Source organism: Pezoporus occidentalis, unplaced genomic scaffold (assembly GCF_034315485.1).
Source record: "Pezoporus occidentalis ecotype Australia unplaced genomic scaffold, CSIRO_AGI_Poc_V1 ctg35, whole genome shotgun sequence".
Taxonomy (NCBI): Eukaryota; Metazoa; Chordata; class Aves; order Psittaciformes; family Psittacidae; genus Pezoporus; species Pezoporus occidentalis.
The window spans coordinates 6538791-6562576 of NW_026915483.1; the positions used below are offsets into that span (position 1 = coordinate 6538791).

Sequence of the window (23786 nt, forward strand, 5' to 3'; positions counted from 1 at the left end):
TAACAGTAATAAGCTACCTCCAAATATAGTTCCACTCCTGTGTTTTGTGCGTGGGCCCATGCCTATGAATGCCTCTTGTACTTTGTGCTGCAGGGATATGTCAAGCTTATTATTGTGATCAGTATTTATATTAGGGCACTATTAAGCTCTAATTGTGGATCTGGCTGCACTAAGTATGGCAGAATATCTCAGTGTTTGGTGTAAAAATATAGGAAAGGGTTAAAGTAGATGGTATGTGATAGAAATCAGGACAATTTTGTTCCTTATTGTAATAACGCACAACAAAATAAGGGCAAATAGGGAAAGGGAATGGCTAAATAGATGTTAAGTGCAGCCTTCACAATGAAGCTGTGAATAACTCTCTGAGCCCTTGCTCTTGCTGCTATAACTCAGGCAGACAAAAGCTCCACTTTGCCCTCAATCCAGCTTTCCAATTTTTACTGTGTGCTTGTAGATGTAATAGTCTACCCCGGAAGAGCTGCCACCAGAGAAAGAGGTAAAGCGAAAATCTCTCCAACCGCTAAACCCGCAATGAAAGCACAGTTGCTTCTGGTTTATTTGTGATAGGGCTTGTTGTTGAATAGAGGCTTAAATCATCATCTTGTCATGCTGTATGGTGAAGCTGCAGGTCTGTGAGTGCAGACAGTGGTTAGAAATTATATCCTCTCTATAAAATTCCAAAATCAGGGTATTTGTCTGCCTGAACAAACATGTTTAGGGTATTTTGTTTTTCTATGTGGGCATGAAAGGGTATTGCTCATTCAAGCTGGCAAGATTATGCCTCTGCAGTTGGTTGCCATTTCTGAGATAAGGTGAATTGCTTGTCTCTATTGGATTCACTCCAGGTATCTGCGGTGATTTCTAGTTCCCTATTGCAACACTTCCTTGTCTAATTCACTACCCATCAAGCTAATTTGGAGGCCCACAAACCTCCACAAGTCCACAGCTATAAGTTTATAGTGTTTTCAAAGACCTTTATAGGTAAATCCCCTTTGAAATATGCAAATGTGACTTTTCATGAGAATTAATGTCATGTACAAGAAGAGAAAGAGCTTTCTCTTTCTTTGGGAAAAAAGATAAAAATAAAACCACAAATAAAAAAAAAGGAAACAAATACATGTTTTTGTTTCACTCAAAATTTTCCAGGAAATATTTTTATAAATTATTTTTCAATCAAAAAGGTGCATTTTAAAGTACTCACTTTTGAAAGAAGACAAATTACTTTGTTCACCAAGCATTTTTTCATTGAAACCCTTTAAAATGCATTTAGACCAAAATAAAATGATATTTTTATTTGCTAAAATTCCCATTTTCAGCAGAAAAATGATCAGCTTTGCCTATATCTCTGCCAATCCATCCCACCAAATGTCCACAAACCACGGAAGCGGATAGACTGAGCCAGATTTCAAGTAACTAAGATCAGGGGCAGCCAACTGCAAAATAAGGAATTAAGTACATTTCCAATCTGTCATTTTTGAAGACTTATATTCTGAGCAATGATAGTGTCGGGGGGCATTGCCTCACTACAACACCAAGGCAACACAGTGACTGACTTCAAGTACAAGAGCAGGGCAAGGACTCTTGCAGGAAGTAATTGGGTATTTGCACAGTTGTGCTCACTGCTCGTGGAAACCCATAATTTCTTGGTACCTGGGGCTTTGAGTAGCTTGTGCCTGGGCATTTTGCCACAATAACAGATGGACACAAGAGTAAGCAGATATGACACTGTGTATGTGCGTTGTGTATGGTGTCGGGGTCGTGAAGTCCAGCTGGGAATGTGCAGACAGCAGTCTGTCCCAAATTTCTGTGTCACTGCCATTTGCTTTCTAAAAACGTAAAGAGAGTTTTCAGCCATCTCCGATGGTTGGCCACCTTTCTAACCAGGCAGGGCACTGAGTGAAGTCACTGTAATGAAGTCTTTACCTCCTTCTCTGTCCTCAAGTGCCCTTCTGGAGCAGGATGAAATGAGCTGGGTTCCCTCTCCTGCAGCCCATGTCAATATGCATATAAGGAATGCAGCCTCACACCATGGCCTGGTGTTGGCTGTGCAGAACCTACTTATAGAGGACCTTCAACTCAAGAAGCAGTATAGACTAGTTGTAGTCTATAGTATAATACTTAGGATAGCCCCAGTGTTTTAAAAAGGCTCAAAAATCTCTGAAAACTTCACCCTGCAGACCATATATGCATGAAGTCCAGCAGCTCTGCCAATATGAAGCATTGCAGCGGCCTACTGTTCAACTCAATATATATATTTTTCTTTTATTTCTTTGCTATTAGCCCAACTCCTCATCTAAGCTGGGTCAAGATCACTGGCAACTTGCCCAAGGATGAACCAGAAACAGAGAATTTTGGGAAGATACTGAAGATAGACCAAGTGACTACAGCTGATGAAGGAACATACCAGTGCACAGCAAGCAACCCCATGGGGAGAGCAAAGCATGAGTTCCACGTTCATGTGGAAGGTGCTGAGTACACTTTACTAAGCTTATTGATTTTGAACAAAGAGGTAGTCAAAGGGAAATGAGTAAGAGCCTTTCCTAATATCACTCAGTATCATGCATAAATTCAACCTACACTTATCTATTTATATTAGCCAAGGACCCAGCTTATGGTTTTCAGAAGCTTGCAGAAAGTAGCACCTTTAAAAAAAGTGAAAGGAAATAATGCATTTATTTTTTGAACCATGGGGGCTCTACAAAGTGGTGGACAGGAGTACAAATATATGAGTATGTCCAATACTCTAAGGATGTTAGAAAAGCCGAGATATTGATAAAACATCTTGCATTAATCTGAATGTCAGATAAAAAGATCTTGATCTTCAAGAGTGTATAAATAGCTACTTTGGGCCAGAACAGAGGTACATTTAGCTCAGTTTCCTTTCTTTTTTTCCCACCAAAAGTGAATGCATAGAGAGGATTGTAAAAATGCACTGAGCGAACATGGTGCCACCTCTCTCCTATTTTGACCCCTAATTTTGTATAGGGACAACCTGAGCTAAGAGTAGTTTCTGTAGCTCCGGAGAAATATCACGAAAACTTGTGAAACAAAGTTAAAAAAAAAAAAAAATTACTTTCTAGTAATTTTAAAGAAGTTGCTTTTTAAAAAAAAAAAAAATATATTCCTTTTTGTCACCCCACCGAGTATCCAAGGCCCGTTCTCACCTCACACTAGCCTGCATGCTTGGTAGCACGACCAATGCTATATTAACAGCATTCATAAACAATCTTATGTTTACACTTGTGTGTATCATACACGTGTGTAGGGTGGTGCATCCTTGTGTGTGAGGATGCACACACGTCTGGTGGCTGAGTGGGCTGTGCGTGTGCTGGACTAGCAAAACAGAGAACCTGGTATGGTTGTGCATCCATTTGGTTGTTATTTATTTATGTTACTGCTAGAAGGCAGATTAAGCCAACCCAGATACCTTCATAAAGGGCATCTTGCAGAGTGCAGACAGAGGCGTGCGGTGCCTTCTCTGCCTTCGTTCTCTTGTCTTCCTTTTCCTACTCCCCAAACCCTGTGAAGGTGTGAGCCCTTCACACCAGGTGGGTGCAGATGCTCTTTCCCAGGAGCAAAGCAGAGCTCCAGTGAGACTTAGCAGAGACAAGCTAGGCTTGTGGAAGTATCATTCCCACTGCAACTCTTTCAGCAATGTTGCCCATAAATAGCTACAAAATGAGAATCCTGAAGCACTGCTGAAAACATTTTCTCTTTACCAATGAAAAATGCTCCAGACTCTGCTCTGCAGAGTGAAAAAAAAACCAGAATCACAGGCAGTATTAAACTGCCAGAGTCTGCCAACTGCTTCATTTTAATCTGTGCTGCTTCTCACTCCATGGGCACAAGGAGTCCTGACAGGAGGAAAGGGACTTCCAAATACCTGCTCTGTATTTACTCCTCAGCTCAGGAAAAGCCTTTTCTCCCAGTACGTAATGAATCATCCCCATTCACTTGCCACAACCTTGTGTCTTACAGTCTTCTTTCCCTTCCTGGAAGTTTGGCAGAGGGGGATACCAGGGCATGGCAAGTTTTCAGCTATAATGGAGGGGAAGTGCTGACTCCTAAAAATCATTCCAGATGGTTTGGAGCATCTCCGCTGTAGCTGAATATTTTAACAATCTGGCTATCATTTTCTCAGCTGTAAAAATTGAATTCTTCAAAGAAATTGCAGGAGCTGCAAAACCTAAAATACCAGAGAAATAACATTAATTTAGCAGTTGAGGATATTGACTCCCTTCTTCCCCCAGTCTCTAGAGGGAGAAAAACTTCCTGGCAAATTGTTCTTGCTCATCAACAAACAAGTACTTAAAAAAAAAAAAAAGGAAGATAATGCCAGTATAGCCTAAAAAAATGCTCTTGCTATTAAATTCATTTTCCATGTGTGTAAATAATGATGCCTACTGTCAGTAGCAGGAATTCCTTCTATTCAGACTCACCTCACATGCAGGCTACCAAGGTAAAATTGAGCCCAAGCAGTCTCTTTCTAGAATTTCTAACCAGAAAATGTCGCTATCATTAATCAGAGATGGAAACGTTCATCATTCTTGCAGCAGCTCCTGTGTGCGCACTCAAGGGCAGATCTTGAGTTGGAGGAAGCGAGCATTAATTTCAGTAGCTTCAGGGAGGTTATGCTGACATAGGGCTTCCTCGCACCTGACAGCCTCTTCTCAAAGGATGCATGCAGGGAGGAGAAAATTAAACAGGGAAGAAAAAACATCTCAGTTAATAACTGCCAACCATTCCCAATTGAGTGCTGGTGTGCAAATCAGGATTCTGATTTCATTTCTGCACTGTGTCACATTTTCTCTTCTTCTTTCTGGTATTTGAGAATCTCAGACTGATACCCCAGCCTTCTAAATAACAGTCTTAATGATATTTGCATTTTGCACTTACTAATCCTACAGGAGTCTGAGGGCAAAGATTCAGGCAATTATTACCAAGCATATGAAAGTATTCAGCTAGGAAATTGCTTGGCTGTTTGAACATTTTAATCTCTCTTTGCAAGGAAAGATGTAGACTGGAACATTGGAGCAGGCACAAAATCCCCATTGTTATTAGAATGAGAGAGAACTACTAAGAAAATAAATAAATTAATAAATAAAAAGCAGAGCAAGTCCACAAGTCTTGACTTTAAACGTTTATTTATTTGGTTATTGCATATAATCCTCCAAGTCCAATACAAAATGTACATATAGCCTCAAGGTCTTGTCACAATCACAGCATCTGATCTAATGGTAGCTTGATCTTGATTGAGGCTCCTAGACTCTGTTTAATAGAAATAATTATTACAATATAATGATTAATTAAAGTGATGATATATAGCTAAGGACCTTTGAAGTTATGCCTCATAATACTTTCATTACTCAGCTAGAGAAAAATAAAATAGATAAAACTAACATGAGGCAGAACCATGGCTGGTTGTAGCTCAAATTGTAGTTCTGTATTTCAGTGGAAAACTGTTCAATAGGGATGCAGACCCCAAGATGGTAACCGCAGCTGAAGCTAGCAATGATGCCTCTGAAGTGGGGTGGGTTGCCAGCCTTTGGGAAGATGTCAGAGAATTAGAAATTATCTTGACAAATTAGGAAAATGATCGGGAATAAAAAGGATGGGCTTCAGTAAGCACAAGTGCAAAGCAGTTCTCATCAGGTAACACTAGTTGGCTTCATAAGCACAGGATGGAAAGTGTCTGCTTAGACTGGTCTGGAAGATATACTGGATCACAGGCTGAACATCACTTAGAAATATGCCTTGCAGAAAAAACAAAAATCATCCTGGAAAGTGTAAAGAAAAATGTTGTTGTAAGACTACTGAGTACTGATAAGGCCTCATGTACCATAAACAGCTGTACATCGTGGACTTCATCAAAGATGGGGTTAACTCAGACAAGTCACGAGAAAGCATCAATGAGAGTCAGAGCTCAAAAATGTGCCATTGGAGAAAAAAAAATTTAGATATATTTAATTTAGGAAAGAATGGATCTGGGGAATGCATAACAGCCTGCAGATGAACTGAAGTGTCTTTACAAAGCTCCCCAGGGATAATGTAAGATACAAGAGACTTCAATTGCAGCAAAGCAAAAATTGGTTAGACATTAAAAATTTGTTCTAGTTGTGGGGAAAAGCATAGTGCTGCCATAGACACCATGGGGGAGGCTGTGGTGAAGGTTTGCACCCTTTGGGTGTGCTTTAGGTGTAGATGGTCCTGCTCTGTTGCAGAAGGATGGACTAGATGCCCATTTTAGATCCCTTCAACTCTTGGATCTGTCATTATATTCCCACAAAGACATAAATGTCTTAATCAAAACCCCCACATTCATAATTCTCACCAAGAAGAATATACTATGCAGTGAAATATTTACCATACCATATTGCTTAGACAGATTAATTCATCAATTATCCAACCACTGGGATTTTTTTATTTTTTTTTTGTAGACATGTATTAGGAAATGCATGTCTATTTTATTATTTTTATATTTTATATACTTATAAGTAATATAGCATATCTGCCACACAGAAAACAGGTTCTTCAGCCTTTCTGTGAAATTATGTTTCATACTTGGCAAAATCTCATTGCCTATGGCTTTGCATCTACATCACTTTCCTGGGAAAACCACAGCAATTTCCATGCTGAGAAGGGAAAGCTGTGACGTAATATATCTGCAGCTTCCAGAGTGTATGCAGGTGAAAATAAAAAGGGATTTAGCAAGTGTTTTGTATTCAGGCTGTGCTTGGTGTCTCACCTCTTCCAAAACAAGGAAATATCCTGTCTCAAGTGCTGTGTTTGTAGCAAAGGAAAGGAAAAACAAAGCAAAGTAATCAGGACTGTTACAAACCTTCTCACCACCATGCCTTTGACCTGTCTTTTCCTAATGAAAGCATAATGTATATGAGAGAGAGCGAGAAAGAAAAAGATATGCAAAACCATAATGTTTCATACTTGGTGTTGGTCGATGAGAAAATGAACATGAGCTGGCAGTGTGCGCTCGCAGCCCAGAAAGCCAACAGTATCCTGGGCTGCATCAAAAGGAGCGTGACCAGCAGGTCCAAGGAGGTGATCCTGCCCCTCTACTCTGCTCTTGTGAGACCTCACCTGGAGTATTGTGTGCAGTTCTGGTGTCCTCAATGTAAAAAGAACATGGAACTGTTGTAACAAGTCCAGAGGAGGCCACGAGGATGATCAGGGGACTGGAGCACCTCCTGTATGAAGACAGGCTGAGGAAGTTGGGGCTGTTCAGCCTGGAGAAGAGAAGACTGCGTGGAGACCTCATAGCAGCCTTCCAGTATCTGAAGGGGGCCTATAGGGATACTGGGGAGGGACTCTTCATTAGGGACTGTAGTGATAGGACAAGGGGTAACGGGTTCAAACTTAAACAGGGGAAGTTTAGATTGGATATAAGGAGGAAATTCTTTCCTGTTAGGGTGAACAACGTTGATTTGTTTTATCATATCACGTTGATAACATCTGGAGATGTATTACCAGGCAACAGCTCTGTTAATCTTCAAAGCGTTTTATGAGCATTAACTAATGAATCCTCATGTTTCCCATCCATGAGCTCATCTTTTTCAAATAGGGAAAGAGGCTCAGGGATCTGCCCAGCACGTACAGAAGAGGTAATATCAGGTCTGGAATTAAAATTTGGAAGTTTGTTGCTTCTCAGGGAGAGATAATGATGAATTTAAGGCTGTGTTTTGCATTGAGGCTGCCCAATGAAGTGTAGGAAGGCTCAGGGACCTGCATTCAGTCTGTAAAGAACAAATTAATGTTTTGGTTTTGTTGTTGGTTGGAGTTTTTTTCTACCCTCAGTTCCTTTCCCTCCCTTATGGTTGTTTTTTTTCCAACGAAATTTGGGTACCTGCTGCTCTGGGGCCGCTCTAGAGAGCAGGTTTCCCCAGAGCTGGCAGTGCTGGGAAAGAGGAAAGCGCGGGGAATGCAGCAGCACGCTGCTGCTCCTCTACCACCACCCTGTGGGCAAACTTTCTGGGCTGCTGCTCAGGATGGTGGTTCTCTCCTCCCTCCTCAGTGATGAGAAAATGTTCCATCATTCCTAAATAGGTTAAGGGTCAGCCTCTCATCTGAATACCCCATGGAAAAACAGAATATCAAAAATCACAGTGCATTTCCTCAGCACATCTAGAGGAGCAGATAGAGCTGCTACGTCCTTTGTGGAGCTCTGCGGTATTGCTGTAGTCTATCTGATCCTGGGCCCTTGTTAGTAGCTAGTGAGGTGGTTTTGAGCTGACCTGGATGGATATTTGCATCTTGTTCGAGTTGCTGAAATAGTCTCACCTCATTTCACAGACCACAATCTCGCGACTGAGGGTCCTTGTGAAAACACCGACCCATTCACATTTACCTCCTTCCCCAGCATCTCACCTCCATTTGCATATGTTTTCCACCTGGATAAACACTGCCCGTTTCCAATACTCTCTCCCTGACACTCACATTTCACAAAGGACAGAAACTGATGCATGCTGATGATAATTTTACCTTTTGTAACATCAGTTTGCAAAAAATACGATGCAGCAGCACGGTAGGCTGCTAGAAGCTGGCTGGGAACTGTTGGCAGCGTTTGCCATCTCCTGGAGGACCAGGAGAATAGCAGGGTTAGACATTTCTGTGGCACCTGAGACCTGCTATGTCCCCTCTTTACAGAGCCTCCTCAGTGGATAAAGAAACCCGAAGGTGGTGTTTACAGCGTGGGAAGAAATCTTGTGCTGCTGTGTGAAGCTATTGGTAACCCAGAGCCAACCATTCAGTGGAAACTTAACGGGATGCCCATTGATGGTAAGTGCAAGGTCCAATGTTCTTCTTTAGGTGGTGGCTGGGTGGGATGTGCTTGGGTTGCACCCAGTTAGAGGGAACACCCAAATGCTAACACTAAATGATGTCTAGTTTGGCATCTATTTAGATGTGAATTACCACTTACTTAATAAAGCTGATATTTAAATATGATCTTGAAGAGAGTAAGGATGAGAGCTGAAGGGTGTGGAGTGGTACCTATAAATTACTGCTTCACCCTGTAATGCTCTCATCTTTTGGGGACCACAGATAGCTTGTGTTCACTGAGGGCTCCTGATCTTTGTTTGTGCTTTTGAATAAGCACGAGTGACTTCATGGAGCAGAGCGTGGGCCTGCTCCCTGATATAGCTGTATTATTGCTACTTTTTAAAAAGTCTGTGTGGGGATATTACCGAAAATTGGTGTGCTAGAGCACTTCCTTTAGGCCATGCGGCTGCTGGCAAAGGTAGTGCTCTGCAACTTGCCCTTTGGCTGTTGAGCAAGGTTCAGGTTTGCTTCTGAAGATGTGCCTTGCCTTTGACCTTCAAGTAATGAGGAGATACAGTGAACTCCACAGCCACGATGTTTTCTCCAGCTCCTGACACAGTCTGGGTCTTTCCAGGTAGGACATTCAGAGGGAGAATCTCTGCCAGAGAGATCAGCCTTACCAACCTTCAGCTTCAGGACAGTGCTGTGTACCAATGTGAGGCCAGCAACAAGCATGGCACCATCCTTGCCAGCGCCAATGTGAATGTCCTCAGTGAGTACCCTCCCAGCCTTTCATGTGCATGAGAAAAGATCTAACTGAAGTGTCCCATTCTGCTGACTGAATCTTCAGAACAGCTTGGGGTTTGTAACCATTGTTCCTTTGCATTGCTGCCATATTGTCCAAACTAATGCAACAAGCCTTATCGTGGACAATGTTATATCCTTGATATAATTGCTTATGAGCTTTGATATATACTTTTTTTTTAAAAATATGGTTGTGATTGGGTTCAAAACCTTTTGAATTCAAATATACTGAAACCACTGGGGTGTGAATTGTGACCACAACTCTGGTTTTGAAGTGTATTGTTAAGTGTATTGTTAATCTTGAATTTCAGCTGCAATGCTCAGCTGTGAAGAAAGAGAATGATGGGCATTTATTTAATAAAGGAAGTCTCTAGAGGAAGCAGAACCAGGTCTGTTTTCTCTCCTGGATCATGTTGATGCTTCATGTTCTGACATGTCCAGCAGTCAACCACTGCTGTCTTTATCAGTGGAGCTTATAAGAGCTCAATTGCTCTGTGCAACTGGTTCCAAAAGGCGGTGAAATGCCCATTAAGTGGCTAAGTCTTTGACCTTTGCTGGAAAAGGAGATGATGCAGGGACGGTATTTATAGTGCCAGTTCTGAAATGAAGTGCTGCTCATTTTGCATTCTCTTCTGCAGATATTGCTCCCTTAATACTGACATCAGATGGTGAAAACTATGCTGCAGTCGTGGGTTACAGTGCTTTCCTGCACTGTGAAATTTTTGCCTCGCCTGCAGCAGGTATTAGATGGTAAGTCACTGAGAACTGATGTTTTAATGTGAAACAAGTTCATATATCCTACTTACACACACACACACACACACACACACACAAAAAGCTAGTCACTATTTCTATGGAGTTAAAATTAAAACTTCGTAACACAACTATATATAAGTATTCTGTGTTAAGAATTCTTACCTATTATTATATGTTAATTAAAGTCAATACCTGTGTGAGACAAGTGCTGTGATATTCATTAAACCAAGCCATGCTGTATATAGCCAAATCCTGCTACAGCTTCATTGGTCTTAGTTTGATATTGGCTACTTTCTAAGTTTGGACACATTACTGAGGTGGAAACGCAATGACTTACAAAGCATATTTACCTGGAAATGGTTCCACACAGTTGGAAATCACAGGATTGTCATAACCCTTGACAGGTGCAATAAAGTTGCAGATGACAGCTATAGATTAAGAACTCAGCTAGACTAGTTTAAAGACTTAGCTAGAGGCTGTCAGGGCATTTTTGGCTTGCAGGAGCTTATGCCCCTTTATGATTTGCTGCATGTAGGTAAAGGGACCTGCTAATCTTGAATTGATTCCTCAGTGGCAGAGCTGAGACCAGCTCCCAGAACCCCTGCCCCCCCCCCCCCCCCCAGCAATATCTGCTAACCATGATATAACAGTTTCTGCAACCTTAGAAATAAACCATAACTGTTGTTATCACCTTTAGGACTAAGGATGACAGCATAGAGCCACTTTCAACATTACGCTATGAGTTAAATAAGAATGGCACACTAGAGATCAAAGAAACAAAGAAAGAAGACTCAGGATCGTATGCTTGCTGGGCTGCAAACTCTGTTGGAAAAAGAGCAATCACTGCCAATCTGGATATAAGAGGTAATGTCCCACTTATCAGTAGAAAGACCTTTCACATCTGCCAAGTTTCATTATTTAAAAGATTCCAGTAAATAAGTAATCAGTAAACATTCACACCAAGATACAGATTCATTCTGTGAGGCTATAAATTCTCTGCATACTAAGACCTGAAATTGCCACAGATCTCATATATATGTAACAGTCAGTACTGTCTCCATTTTTCATCGTGTGTGATTTCTCCATGCTCATACAGGATGTTTACTTTCTCCTGAACATTTGCAAAAACTACATAAGCCCCCAAAAACTTTTAGTTTACTTTCCAGATCCATTAACTTTATTTCCATGAAAGGATTTTCCTTCCCTCTTGCTATCAGCCCTGTTACACTTGGAGTAGGTTCTCGGCTGACCCTGGAGAACCTAGAAGCCTCCCGTGCTCGTGGGCTTGATGGGGTCCTTGCTGAGCCAGACAGGGTCTCACAGATGTGGGCTTCTTTCTTCCTAAAGTTACATCCCATCTGTTGATCAGAAGGTACATCCCAAACTGAATTAACCTCTACAACAAATACCAAGCACATTGCAGCAGGATGAGTTAGGGGATGCTGCTGGCTTAAGGGCTCTGTGTTGGGCTTTTGCCTGATTATTAACTTGGCAAATATTTGTAAATAGGGGGAAATAATTACAGAAGTGTGTTTACTTATAAATATCAGATACTTACCTTGTGCTTCAATTCTGTTTTCAAGGGATTTATGTGGTTGGCTGGGCAGGAGGGGGTTTCCCCTGGAGAGTGTGATGGCAGAGCACAGCTTCTGTTGAGCACACAGATTAAATTTAGTACATTGCTTACAAATTTACTTAGGATTTAGGGCTTGCCAATAAAAACAAACCTTAAATGCTCAATTAGCAAAGTCCTCAAAAGGACTCTCAGTTACAGGTTGGCTGTGACAAACTTGAGGAAAAAACCCGACTCTTTCTGTGTTCTGTTTATACCCACTCCCTTTGCTTTGTAAATTTACAGTGATAATAAACATGAAATGTACGATGAAATTCTCACAGAGCCACGTTTCACTGTAGAAACAAATTCAGCCAAGTGCTTTCTTCTCACTTATTCATCTATTTCTGTATTCAGATTAGAGTCAATTAAAAGAACAAACTTGATTGCAATATTTTTTTCTCACTTGACTTTAATAAGCTTGTAATTTTTCTTGGAGCATTGCCAAAGCTTATTTCAAATGGCAATTGGACATAAAAGTCATATTCAAGCCATTTTTTTTAACTCATCCATTTCATGAGTCTGCTAACAAGGATTTTCACCTGTTACTTTTTTTTGGTGGTTTTGTTGTTTGTTTCTTTTTGTGGAACTCATTGTTTTGGCATGAACTAAAAAGATATTTTTCAAGATAAAAAATTAAATCCTGGCAAATACCTATTTCGAAACCAACCATCCTTCTCTTGAAATGTTTGTACATATAACAGAAAAGACCTGATCCTTTTTCCTAAGGTTGATTTTGGTATATGAATTGTGTGGTGAAATTTGATGTAATAGTCTCTCTCTTCTAATCAAAGTGTTTTTCTGTGATCAATCAGATGCTACAAAACTTGTTGTTACTCCGAAGAACCCCCGAGTGTTGAAATCACATTCAATTTTATTGAAATGTCAGGCTGAATATGATTCACACTTGAAACACAGTTTTAAATTATCCTGGAGGAAAGATGGAGATGAGCTGCCAGTCAACAGCACAGAAGGTGGCAGGTAAGCAGGGAAGAAACAAGAGTTTTCTTGATCTCAGCTGAATAAAGCTGGATGGTGCTGGAGCAGGAGTTTCAATAAACATGAGATTTAATAGCTTGAAATGCAAATTTATGTCGGCAAGAATTCTTCATACAAAATATGAATAGGTCTGCATTTTTTATATACATGTACATATACATATAAATATATGTATATATATGAGTTTTGAGCTGTGGCAGGCAAATGATTTTGTGTTTTATTAACTCTCTCGCTATCCCATCAGAATGTTGCATATATGTTGGTTCAACCCAAAAATACAACCCTAGCTCTACTGCAGTCATCTGGGTGGGTTTTTTTCTCCTCTGCAGAGGAACTAGTCTTTTCCTTTGGTTTGCACCTATTTGGCCAAAGCAGAGGCCTTGTAATGTTGAAGTCGATGGTTAATAGCTATCTGGGATTCTGCCTGAAATTGTACACATTAAAAGCAATGAGTTTTTCTTGCATATACATGCATATTTGCAAGTCCAGGCCGTATTTTGCCTACTTTTGTGTTTCCACTGACCCCAAGGGGATGGAGCTAAGCCTTTATTTCATATGAAGAGTCCCACAGTGGGTAATCAGATGTCTTTATTAATTACCCCAGAAGAGAGATGTTTTCCTAAATACTTCAGTACTAGAGAGACTGAAGATCCTGCTGAGACCACATAGCATGGGGAGATAGCGCCAAGCAAATGCAATGTCTGCAAGAGAGCCCATGTGCCTATTTTAATGCCAACTTCCCCTGGTGTGTTGGACATTGCACAAGTGGGTTGAGAATGCTTAGTTTTACTGAACCCTTTCAAAAATTCAATATAAAGCCCATGAATTTGCCTCATTAATGATGTGCCAAAATTCTATGTTCCAGACACTCAGCTGATGCATGTCAATGTGGCTCTTTTCAGACCAAGAGAGACATGCCAGCTTCCAGCCATGGAGGCTAAATCGCTACAAAATACAAATAATAGTCTACAGCACAGTGCATAATACAACTACAATTATGTTGTTGAGATCCTCGGGACAGTGAGAAGAGCGTGCAGCAAGCTCACTGCCCTGGACTTCAAAAGAGCAGACTTTGGCCTCTTCAGGAACCTGCTTTGGAAGGTTCCATGGGATACAGCCCTAGAGGTCAGAGGGGCCCAAGGCTGTTGGTTGATATTCAAGGATCACCTGCTGCAAGCTCAGGAGTGTTGCATCCCAACCAGAAGGAAGCGCAGCAGGAGGGCCAGGAGACCTCCTTGGATGGATAAGGAGCTCCTGAGGAAAATTCAGATGAAAAAAGAGGCTTATAATAAATGGAAGCAAGGACAGATGACATGGGAAGAGTACAGGGATGTTGTCCGGGAAGCTAGGGACCAGGTTAGGAAAGCTAAGGCCCAGTTGGAATTAAACTTGGCTACGAGTATTAAAGACAACAGGAAGGGATTCTACAGGTACATAGCAAATAAAAATCAGACTAGGGAGAATGTAGGACCCCTCAGGAAGCTCTTGTGAGAACTGGCTACAGAGGATTTGGAGAAGGCTGAGGTTCTGAATGACTTCTTTGCCTCGGTCTTCATTGCCAAAGGCTCTGACTGCACCACCCAAGTCTTGGAAGGCAGATGCGGGGACTGTGAGAATGAAGACCTTGCGTCCACTGTAGGAGAGGATCTGGTTCAAGACCATCTTAAAAATCTGAACGTGCACAAGTCCATGGGACCTGATGAAGTCTATCTGCGGGTCCTGAAGGAGCTGGCGAATGAAGTTGCAAAGCCACTGGCCATCATGTTTGAAAAATCATGGCAGTCAGGTGAAGTTCCTGATGACTGGAAAAAGGGAAATATAACCCCCATTTTCAAGAAGGAGAAAATGGATGACCCGGGGAATTACAAACCAGTCAGTCTGACCTCTGTGCCTGGCAAAATCTTGGAGCAGATTCTCCTGGAAGGCATGCTAAGGCACATGAAAAACAACAAGGTGCTTGGTGACAGCCAGCATGGCTTCACTAAGGGGAAATCCTGCCTGACCAATTTAGTGGCCTTTTATGATGGGGCCACGGAACTGATGGACAGGGGTAAAGCAGTTGATGTCATCTACCTGGACTTGTGCAAAGCGTTCGACACTGTCCCACACGACATCCTTGTCTCTAAATTGGAGAGACATCAATTTGATGGATGGACCACTCGGTGGATGAAGAACTGGCTGGATGGCCGCAAGAGTTGTGGTCAATGGCTCAATGTCCAGCTGGAGACCAATAACGAGTGGTGTCCCTCAGGGATCAGTGTTGGGACCGGTCTTGTTCAACATCTTTGTCGCTGACATGGACAGTGGGATTGAGTGCGCCCTCAGCAAGTTTGCTATGATACCAAGCTGTGTGGTTCGGTTGATACACTGGAGGAAAGGAATGCCATCCAGAGGGACCTTGACACGCTTGTGAGGTGGGCTGATGCCAACCTCATGAGGTTTAACCATGACAAGTGCAAGGTCCTACACCTGGGTGGGAGCAATCCCAGGCACAGCTACAGGTTGGGCAGAGAAGAGATTCAGAGCAGCCCTGTGGAGAAGGACTTGGGGGTGTTGGTTGATGAGAAAATGAACATGAGCTGGCTTCAGTGTGCTCTTGCAGCTCAGAAAGCCAACCGTATCCTGAGCTGCATCAAAAGGAGCGTGACCAGCAGGTCGAAGGAGGTGATCCTGCCCCTCTGCTCTGCTCCCGTGAGACCTCACCTGGAGTATTGTGTGCAGTTCTGGTGTCCTCAATATAAAAAGGACATGGAACTGTTGGAACAAGTCCAGAGGAGGCCACAAGGATGATCAGGGGACTGGAGCACCTCCTGTATGAAGACAGGCTGAGGAAGTTGGGGCTGTTCAGCCTGGAGAAGAGAAGGCTGCATGGAGACCTCATAGCAGCCTTCCAGTGTCTGAAGGGGGCCTATAGGGATGCTGCAGAGGGACTCTTCATTAGGGACTGTAGTGACAGGACAAGGGGTAACGGGTTAAAACTTAAACAGGGAAAGTCTGGATTGGATATAAGAAGGAAATTCTTTCCTGTTAGGATGGTGAGGCACTGGAATAGGTTGCCCAGGGAGGTTATGAATACTCCATCCCTGGCAGTGTTCAAGACCAGGTTGTACGAGGCCTTGGGTGACATGATTTAGCGTAAGGTGTCCCTGGCCACGGCAAGGGGGTTGGAACTAGGTGATCTTCAGGTCCTTTCCAACCTTAATTATTCTATGATTCTATTCTATGTTTTATAGTAGTTGGCCCAATGTGCAATTCTGTTATTCAAAATGTCATGTTACAAAGTTTTTTTATGAACAGTCTCTTGGAGATCAGTGGTGTCTGTCTGTCATATGCTTATCTTGCAGATTATTCTCTTCCTTATTTGTATGTTCCTTTTTTCCTTTGCCCCGTAGGATAATTCTGGACAGAGATACACTATTCATATCAAGCGTGACACAGGAGGATCAAGGAGTTTACATGTGTGTGGCCAGGACTTCTCTGGACAGTGTCACAGCTGAATCATGGTTAATTGTTCTTGGTAAGATGATATTTCCCAGTGTGCCAAGAGCTCCATGCAGCACATAATGCCATTGCAGCAGTTTTGCTTATTTGCTTTTTTGTCCAGTTCAGTTACAGAGCCTTGATAACCCAGTTTCACAGAGGTGCAATGTACCTCTCCCTCGTTAACCTCAGTTATGTTATCCTTGTATCTCCTGGAATGAGGATGCTGATGCAAGCTTTTCATTTATATTTAATCTTTGTTATACCTAATATGAGGCAGCCTTTTTTCTCAGTTCAGGAGTCATCCACAGTGGTTGTAGGAGGTTGCCCAAGCTGGAAGGTGTAACAGCATATTAAGAATGTCTCTGCTTCTGCTTTGAAGCCCTTGATCAGTCCTTCACCTCACTTTTCTAAAGAATTGCACAGAAATTACCACTTGGACTATTTTTTGAAGAAGAAGGACATAAGGCCAGTATTTAGACCTCCAGCTCCTCTGAAGATCAGTGGAAGTTGAGCACCTAAAAGGATTAATTATCTCTGAGAATCTGGACATAAATTATTGTCCAGTGCAAAGAACAAGTACACAGCTGAGATAAGCCTTGACCCAAAGAGTCTGATGCTTGACTTTTTGTGATCATCCATACAACTCGCCTCCTTTCCTGAAGGGCCACTTGAAATTAAGGGAGTGGACTTGTGGAGTGATGTGCAGTCCTTTGTACATGTATGTAAGGGCATCAGCCAATAGCTACAATTCTGTGGATATTTTTGGAATTACATGGATAGATTTGCATCACTTGATTTCATTAAGTTTTCTTCATTTTGCATTCTTATATATTTCTGGCAGTGACTGAAACAAGAACTAAGATAATCTGAACTTCAGTATGTTTTCTCACTTTAAATTAATGGCATTTTTTCAGTACATAGGAAATGAAGATGATGCTGTGCACGTTATTTATGGTTTTGAGCTCTTTAGTGCTGTATAATTCCAAATGTTCGTAGACTATTTGTACATTACTTTTGAAAATTTCATGAAGCACTTTATTCCATTTTAAAAAGGTGATTTGCAGAAGAGGCGACACAGTCTTCTGCTTTTTTCCCTTTGTTTATTGTATATAAGAAAGGTCTTGGTGGATTAACAATATCTGTTATTTTCTGAATTAAAACTTCAGTCTGCTTTTGCAATGGAAGACCTGTGAAATATCTAAAGAACTAAATATGGCACAGATGGAGATATCAGAATATGGGCAGCTAAAAACAAAAGAAATGTTCATTTAGAATACTTCTAAGTGTCTGTTCTATGACTAATGAACAGATAGAGTGGTGAGTATCTTTAGGATGTGCCATCACTGCCTTTAAATTAAAGTATATCAATATAATGAATTTTAACACTAGGTATGGTCCAAGAATGGAGCATCAAAATACCTATAGATTAAACCGATTTTTTGTGATTTTACCAAGTAATACAGAAATAGGGAAAAGAAATGCAAAGAAATCTAAAAAAAAAACCCAACCCAAATATAACCTTTTTAACCTTTAGATGTACCCTGAGATAAAAAAGAAGACTCAATATTGTTATTTTTAAATCTCAGTACAAGCACGATTAATTTGTTTCACAATGACAGAGGCAGTCTTGGTGGCTGAGGTAGCTGGGTTTCCTGTAAGAAATGCATTGTCAGCCAAAGCATGGAATGTTGGGGCAGGAGGAGGTCAAAGGCCTGAAAGTTGTGCAATCTCATTTCATCGGTCTGTAATTTGTCTAGATTTTGAAACACCAGCTTTATGTTTGAGGAGGGGGAGTGTGTCTGCGTGACTTTGGAAGGATGAAATCAGGACAAGGGATTGCTCCCCTGCAGTGAGAAATTACTCTTATATCAGGCTTTTTACATTGCAGTTACCAAACTAATCTAATACAGTCAGACTGCAAACTGTCAAAGCAAGCCATAAGGAAGATCTTTGAGTCTGAAAACACTACATTTAACAGTATTCACTCAGTTGCAGACAACTGGGCAAATGATCACCTCATTTCAGATCACCTCTTCTGCATCTGATGCTGTTGAGAAGCCAGGTCATGTCCCCCCCATGCAATCTCCCAGGACGGTGAGGGGGAGCAGCCTGTTTCAGCGATGCTGCTGACCTCAACCCTGATTAGTACCACATCCCTGAAAAGTGAGCTCTGACAGCAACAGGATAGTCCTGTACTTGGTCTTGTATAGTGCAGTGCAATTATAACAACCACCACCAACCCTTGACATATTCTCTGGACAGCATTAGTTGAACTGGCAGGTAATGAATTTTCTTGCTTGCTTTTAATATAGATCCCCATAGCTGGGATAATGAATGTTATCCTTTCACTTGTTCTCTAAAAGGCTAAGTTCAATAACTGTTAGAGTTGAGTCACCTTCTACCACTCTGGTTTGCACCAGAGTAAATCCAAGTGATGCTAATATAACTTTCTGCTAAGAGCAGTGTCAATATCTATTAACAATTAAATAGATCTTAATGTTGATTTGAAAAGAAAAGTCTGTTTCTGCAAGCACAGTAATGAGAGCAGATGGAAATGAACTCGAGAAGGGATATTGCCTTTATAAGAGAGAAAGCAGGACCAGAAAATTCAGCCGGATTTTCTGTAATAAAAAGGATCTTTAAAAGCAATTCTCACTTTCCTAATTTTATCCATTTTGTAACCAAAAGGTATTTTACCACCATCCTCCCTGACCTTGCTGTTCCTGTCCTTTGGAAAATGCCAATCCAGACAGAAGTAGCTTGCCACGCTCCTGACACTTCATTATTTTTCAGATGTTCCTGATCCACCAGAAGATCTTCAGCTCTCACAAAATCAAAACCGAAGCGTTCGACTATCCTGGAAAGCTGGGGCAAGCCATAACAGCCCTGTTAATGGTATGAAGGATTTTAGTGGCAAACTGTGCTCACAGTCACACTTTGTTTTACTATGACAATTAATTTGCTGTAAATTCAATTCCAACCTTGCTGTTTATAAGCTGCTTATACAAGCTTTGTCTTTTTCCTTTTGTTTTGTTTCTTTTCCTTCCCAGAGTCAATTATAGAGTTTGAAGAGAACCGGTGGGAGCCAGGGAGGTGGCAGGAGCTAACCCGAGTCCTGGGGAATGATACTACAGCCCTTTTGTCACTGGCCCCGTATATGAATTACCAGTTTCGTGTCCTATCTGTGAATGCTGTGGGAAGGAGCCAGCCCAGTAAACCATCCCTGCGCTATGCAACACCTCCGGCTGGTAAACACTGCCATCTAGTTTTCAGAATATTATTGGTTTTAGTGTTTTGCCGGGAGTAACAGTGCCCTCCTGTGCTTCAGAGAGGGGTAGGAGTCAGAGCCACTCATGCTGCTTTCTCTGCTTAGTAGCAGTCCAGGGATGCCAAAGGAGGACTCTGCACTGCTGTGGTTAGCAGGGTGTTTCCTGCCAGGGCACCCCTAGCATCCTGCTTTCCTGATTTTGCACCTTTAAAGGCCATTGCAGCCCTTTATGGACAAGAAGTTGTCATAGGTGAGGGTTTATGGAAGCCTTCAGCAGTGCTAAGCTTGTCAAAAATCTCCATTCACAGTGTGTTTCTTACCGTGACAGAAAATCACAGTGAAATGTTGTGTCCCTGAAAGTCATTTTGGAGGCCAACTGTTCAGAACAGCATTTACATTCCTTGGCATTTTTCTCTCGGCTTTTTTTTTCCTGTTTACTTCAATTTCAGGTCCTTCCTCAGCTGTGTGTGTCCCACTAATGATACACCTTCTGTTTCCTATTCCCAGAGGGAGAAAAATCTTTTCCTCATAATCCCCTTACATCTGGTGCTTTGAAATCCATAAGTCACATTTTCATGTTAGCTGGTGGCTCCAACCAACAAGGGCACTTAGGAATCAAGACTGCATAAACAATGTGTTTTGGTCATAGCAGCTTTGCTGATCCAAGTAACTAGTCTCCTGAACATTTTTTGTTAAGGTGTCTTTCACTGTCAGTAATGTGGAAATAAGAAAAGTTTTTCCCATCTCTTTTTTTTTTTTGCATTTAAATTATAAATGCTATTAAAACCCAGGATATGCAAACTAACCTTATCATCTGTGTGGTTCCAGCTCCAGACAAGAACCCAGAAAACATCCGAGTTGAAGCTTCAGAGCCAAATGAGATGGTGATGAAATGGGAGGTAAGGAAATGCATCTGTCAGTGCTACAATACTGGAAACAGGTTCTCCCTTCAAGCAGCAGTTTCTAAAGATTCTAAATTTATCAGGAAGTTGTTTTAATATGATTACATTAAAAAAAGAAATAAAAGAAATAATGGATTGCTTGGCTTTATCTCCCTTCCCCTATCCCTGTTTTTTAGGTAATACTAGCAAATTCCATAGGTAGCATCCTTCATGCTCCTGAAGTCAAAGGTAAAGTTCTTATTGACTTGAATGTGTTCTGGATTTCCTCCCCTGGTTTCATTTTTGTTTCAAAAGACAATTTCTTACATCTAACTTTGTAGGTTATTAAGAAGTATGAAAATCTTACAAAGCACAGTGAGAATTCCCCAGAGTATGCTCTTCTTTTGTGAATCTTGCATACAAGAAAGTGCTTAAAATAATTGTGGTCTTCCCCTGCTCTGCAGATGAAGCAGCCAGGCCCATGGAGGGTATGATTTGCACATAGTTTCTGCCCTTCCAGCCTTGAGGTTTGAAAATGACACAGATCACTTGGCCAAGAGAACGTGAGCTTGAATTTTTACATCAAGAAGTAGTGTAGATAAAATTCTTTTACACATGTGTGTCAAAAGAATTGTGTAAAACTCTTGAGAATGGTTTCCGGTCTTCAAATTCCCTAGCTTTTAAGCTGTCTGTGCCAACAGTTTTAAGAGATATATATTCCTTCATTTAGCACAAATATCCACAATTGTGGAAGGAAGCATATTTTTTGTGGCTGGAATTCAACACAATTTACATGAGTTTTACTTCTCAATCTGCTGTTCACAGCAAAGAACAATAAATATTCCCCCAGTATGAACTCATGGCTTAGACTATAATTACAAAAGGAGATGGCCCTCCAGACATATTGACTGGGATTCAAATGGGGATTTTTGCTGTACAACATAGCCCAGGGTCAGGGAAGAAAATTCTGCCTCTCAGAAGAAATGCAGAGTTGTAGTAACCAGCATGGCTGGGAAATGCTGCTATTACCAGTGTTTCATTTAACAGAGAAAAAACGTTGCTCGCCGGGAAGCCTGTAATCCACTACTCAGGCTAGGTAAAAGTAGAAGTGAAAATTGAGATTGAAGGGAGAGAATGAGATGGTCAGGCTTTGTTAAATATTGTTGAATCATTTAACTGTGGTAAACAGGATATTCATTTATTTATGGTGTTTTCTGAATGCTTTTCAGAGGAAATGATAGGCACTGAACATGCTATTTCTGGCAGACAAAAGCTGCAAAATGATGCTAATCTGCCTACTTTGGATTAAGAGACCAGATGAATATTAGAGAGTAGCTTTTCAGCCAAAGATTTGCAGCACTAAGGAAGATCAAAATAAGAGTCAAGCAGTGCTGCAAAATAACTCTAAAAGAGAAGTTATTTTTTGGTAGCAATTTTTTACTTCTTCAGCTTCTATTGCAAATTCCATCCTCTGGGATCTTGCCATGGAGGTGATTCTCCCAGCAGTGCCTGTTGGAAAGCTGCCCAGTCTACCAGCTCCTTCATCACACTCATCCCAAAGGTCCTCATACTCTCAGAGCCAAGAAGGGGGAATTTCAGACCTAAGTCCCCATACACATAAGGAGCATTAATGGAGCACTGCTTTCTGCTGGTACTTGCAGGTCAATGCTGTTTCATTCCAGACCTGTGTGTGCAACTTGGATACGTATCAGTTCTCATATATTTAATATGTACAATATGTAATTAAAATATTATTAAAAGTAAGCCAAGTGGTGGGAAACACCCACAGCTGGTTCAGTGGACTGAAATAACCCTCATCTTTTTTTGGTAGTCCAGCTGACCAGTTAACTTTATTAATTAAAGAAGTATGTATTCAAATAAATAAATTAACTGGAGAATGTCTCATGACAAGCCATTGCTATGTGTCTTCTAATATTTTATAAGTTAATCTTAAATAGATGGGAACTGTGCTGTGATGAATTCTTCAGCTGTCTGGTAAAAAAGAGTAGCACAGCAGTTGCACATTAAATGTCCATGCGTAGTTTCAAGGATTTGGTGCATATTTAGAACAAATCTAAATTTTAATGACCCATCTTGCTGCGCTACATAAAATTCTCAGATAAACTGCAGATTTTAGCTGTACTAAAAGGCACACACAGCCTTATGCCAAAATCTGCATTTTAGATGTGCTGAAAGGCATGCAGTTATATCACATAAGAAAACAAAGAAAACCTGTGGCAAAACAAAAACTGATGTATGTAGTATGCAGAAATACGTCTACTAGGAATTAATCTGTTTTTAATTCAACTGTTTCTCTTTCACCCACCTTTCTCTTGAAGTCATGAAATTTTTCTTCCAGTCATCCTAAAATTAACACAACAGTGAAAAGTTAAAGCTTTCTGTTTTCCTTTTTCTCTGCCAACGTTGTAACATGGTCTCCAAAATTATTCCCCCCCTCCCCTCAGCTACTGTTTCATGATTGCTACAACAAAGGCAGACAAGATCTCTTTTAACTTCTTCTGCAGCCATTGAAACCCCTGGAGAGAAATGGGCCGGGGTTGGAGTATAAAGTCAGCTGGCGACAGCAGGGAGTCGAGGCGGATTGGAATGAGGAGATGGTGAAGAAGCATTCCCTGACCCTGCGAAACACTCCCACCTTTGTGCCTTATGAGATCAAAGTCCAAGCAGTAAATAATTTAGGATCTGGTCCTGAACCAAACATTACCATCGGATATTCAGGAGAGGATGGTAAGTAGCAGAAACGCTCATGCGAAAACATGCTGCGTGGGGGATTCTTGCAGTGCAAGATGACCAGACATGGAGTGATGGATTAGGCAGCCCATGGCAAAAACTGCTTAAATGCCAGTGCTCAGGGTGATGGGCTAGATGAGACACAGCCACAGCTGATGCTGGAATTTGAGGGGTTTTTTTTGGAAAGGTCACTTGTACTTTCATTAATCTCTGTTTCTGGCTTAATCCAGATACTTGTTTGAAAGCCACGGTCCATAAGAAGCCTATGAAGTGTAGCAGTCGTTGTGTTGTGGTGGGGAAAAAGAGCCTTTAGTTTGTCTGGGGCCTGATTCAACAGTTTAATACTGTCAGAAGTTGCATACGCTGGCAATTAAGTGCAAACACTCAGGCAGTGCACACTGTAAGTGAATTTATTGATAGTGCCACATCCCCATATACGCTGGGTGTTACCTTGTCCATT

At 41.3% G+C, this 23786-nt stretch overlaps 1 protein-coding gene across 7 annotated transcripts in view; it reads left to right on the plus strand.

Annotated features, from left to right (window-relative positions):
* CHL1 (cell adhesion molecule L1 like) overlaps positions 1-23786 on the plus strand; it is a 143895-nt gene that overhangs the window by 101572 nt on the left and 18537 nt on the right. For all 7 annotated transcript variants that reach the window (XM_062630357.1, XM_062630356.1, XM_062630359.1 and 4 more), the window contains 11 exons: positions 2281-2465; positions 8659-8790; positions 9407-9544; positions 10215-10326; positions 11030-11196; positions 12760-12925; positions 16336-16460; positions 19220-19321; positions 19477-19674; positions 20523-20593; positions 23101-23323. In XM_062630357.1, the coding sequence (XP_062486341.1) occupies positions 2281-2465; positions 8659-8790; positions 9407-9544; positions 10215-10326; positions 11030-11196; positions 12760-12925; positions 16336-16460; positions 19220-19321; positions 19477-19674; positions 20523-20593; positions 23101-23323 (1619 nt within the window). The remainder of the gene's footprint in view (positions 1-2280; positions 2466-8658; positions 8791-9406; positions 9545-10214; positions 10327-11029; positions 11197-12759; positions 12926-16335; positions 16461-19219; positions 19322-19476; positions 19675-20522; positions 20594-23100; positions 23324-23786) is intronic.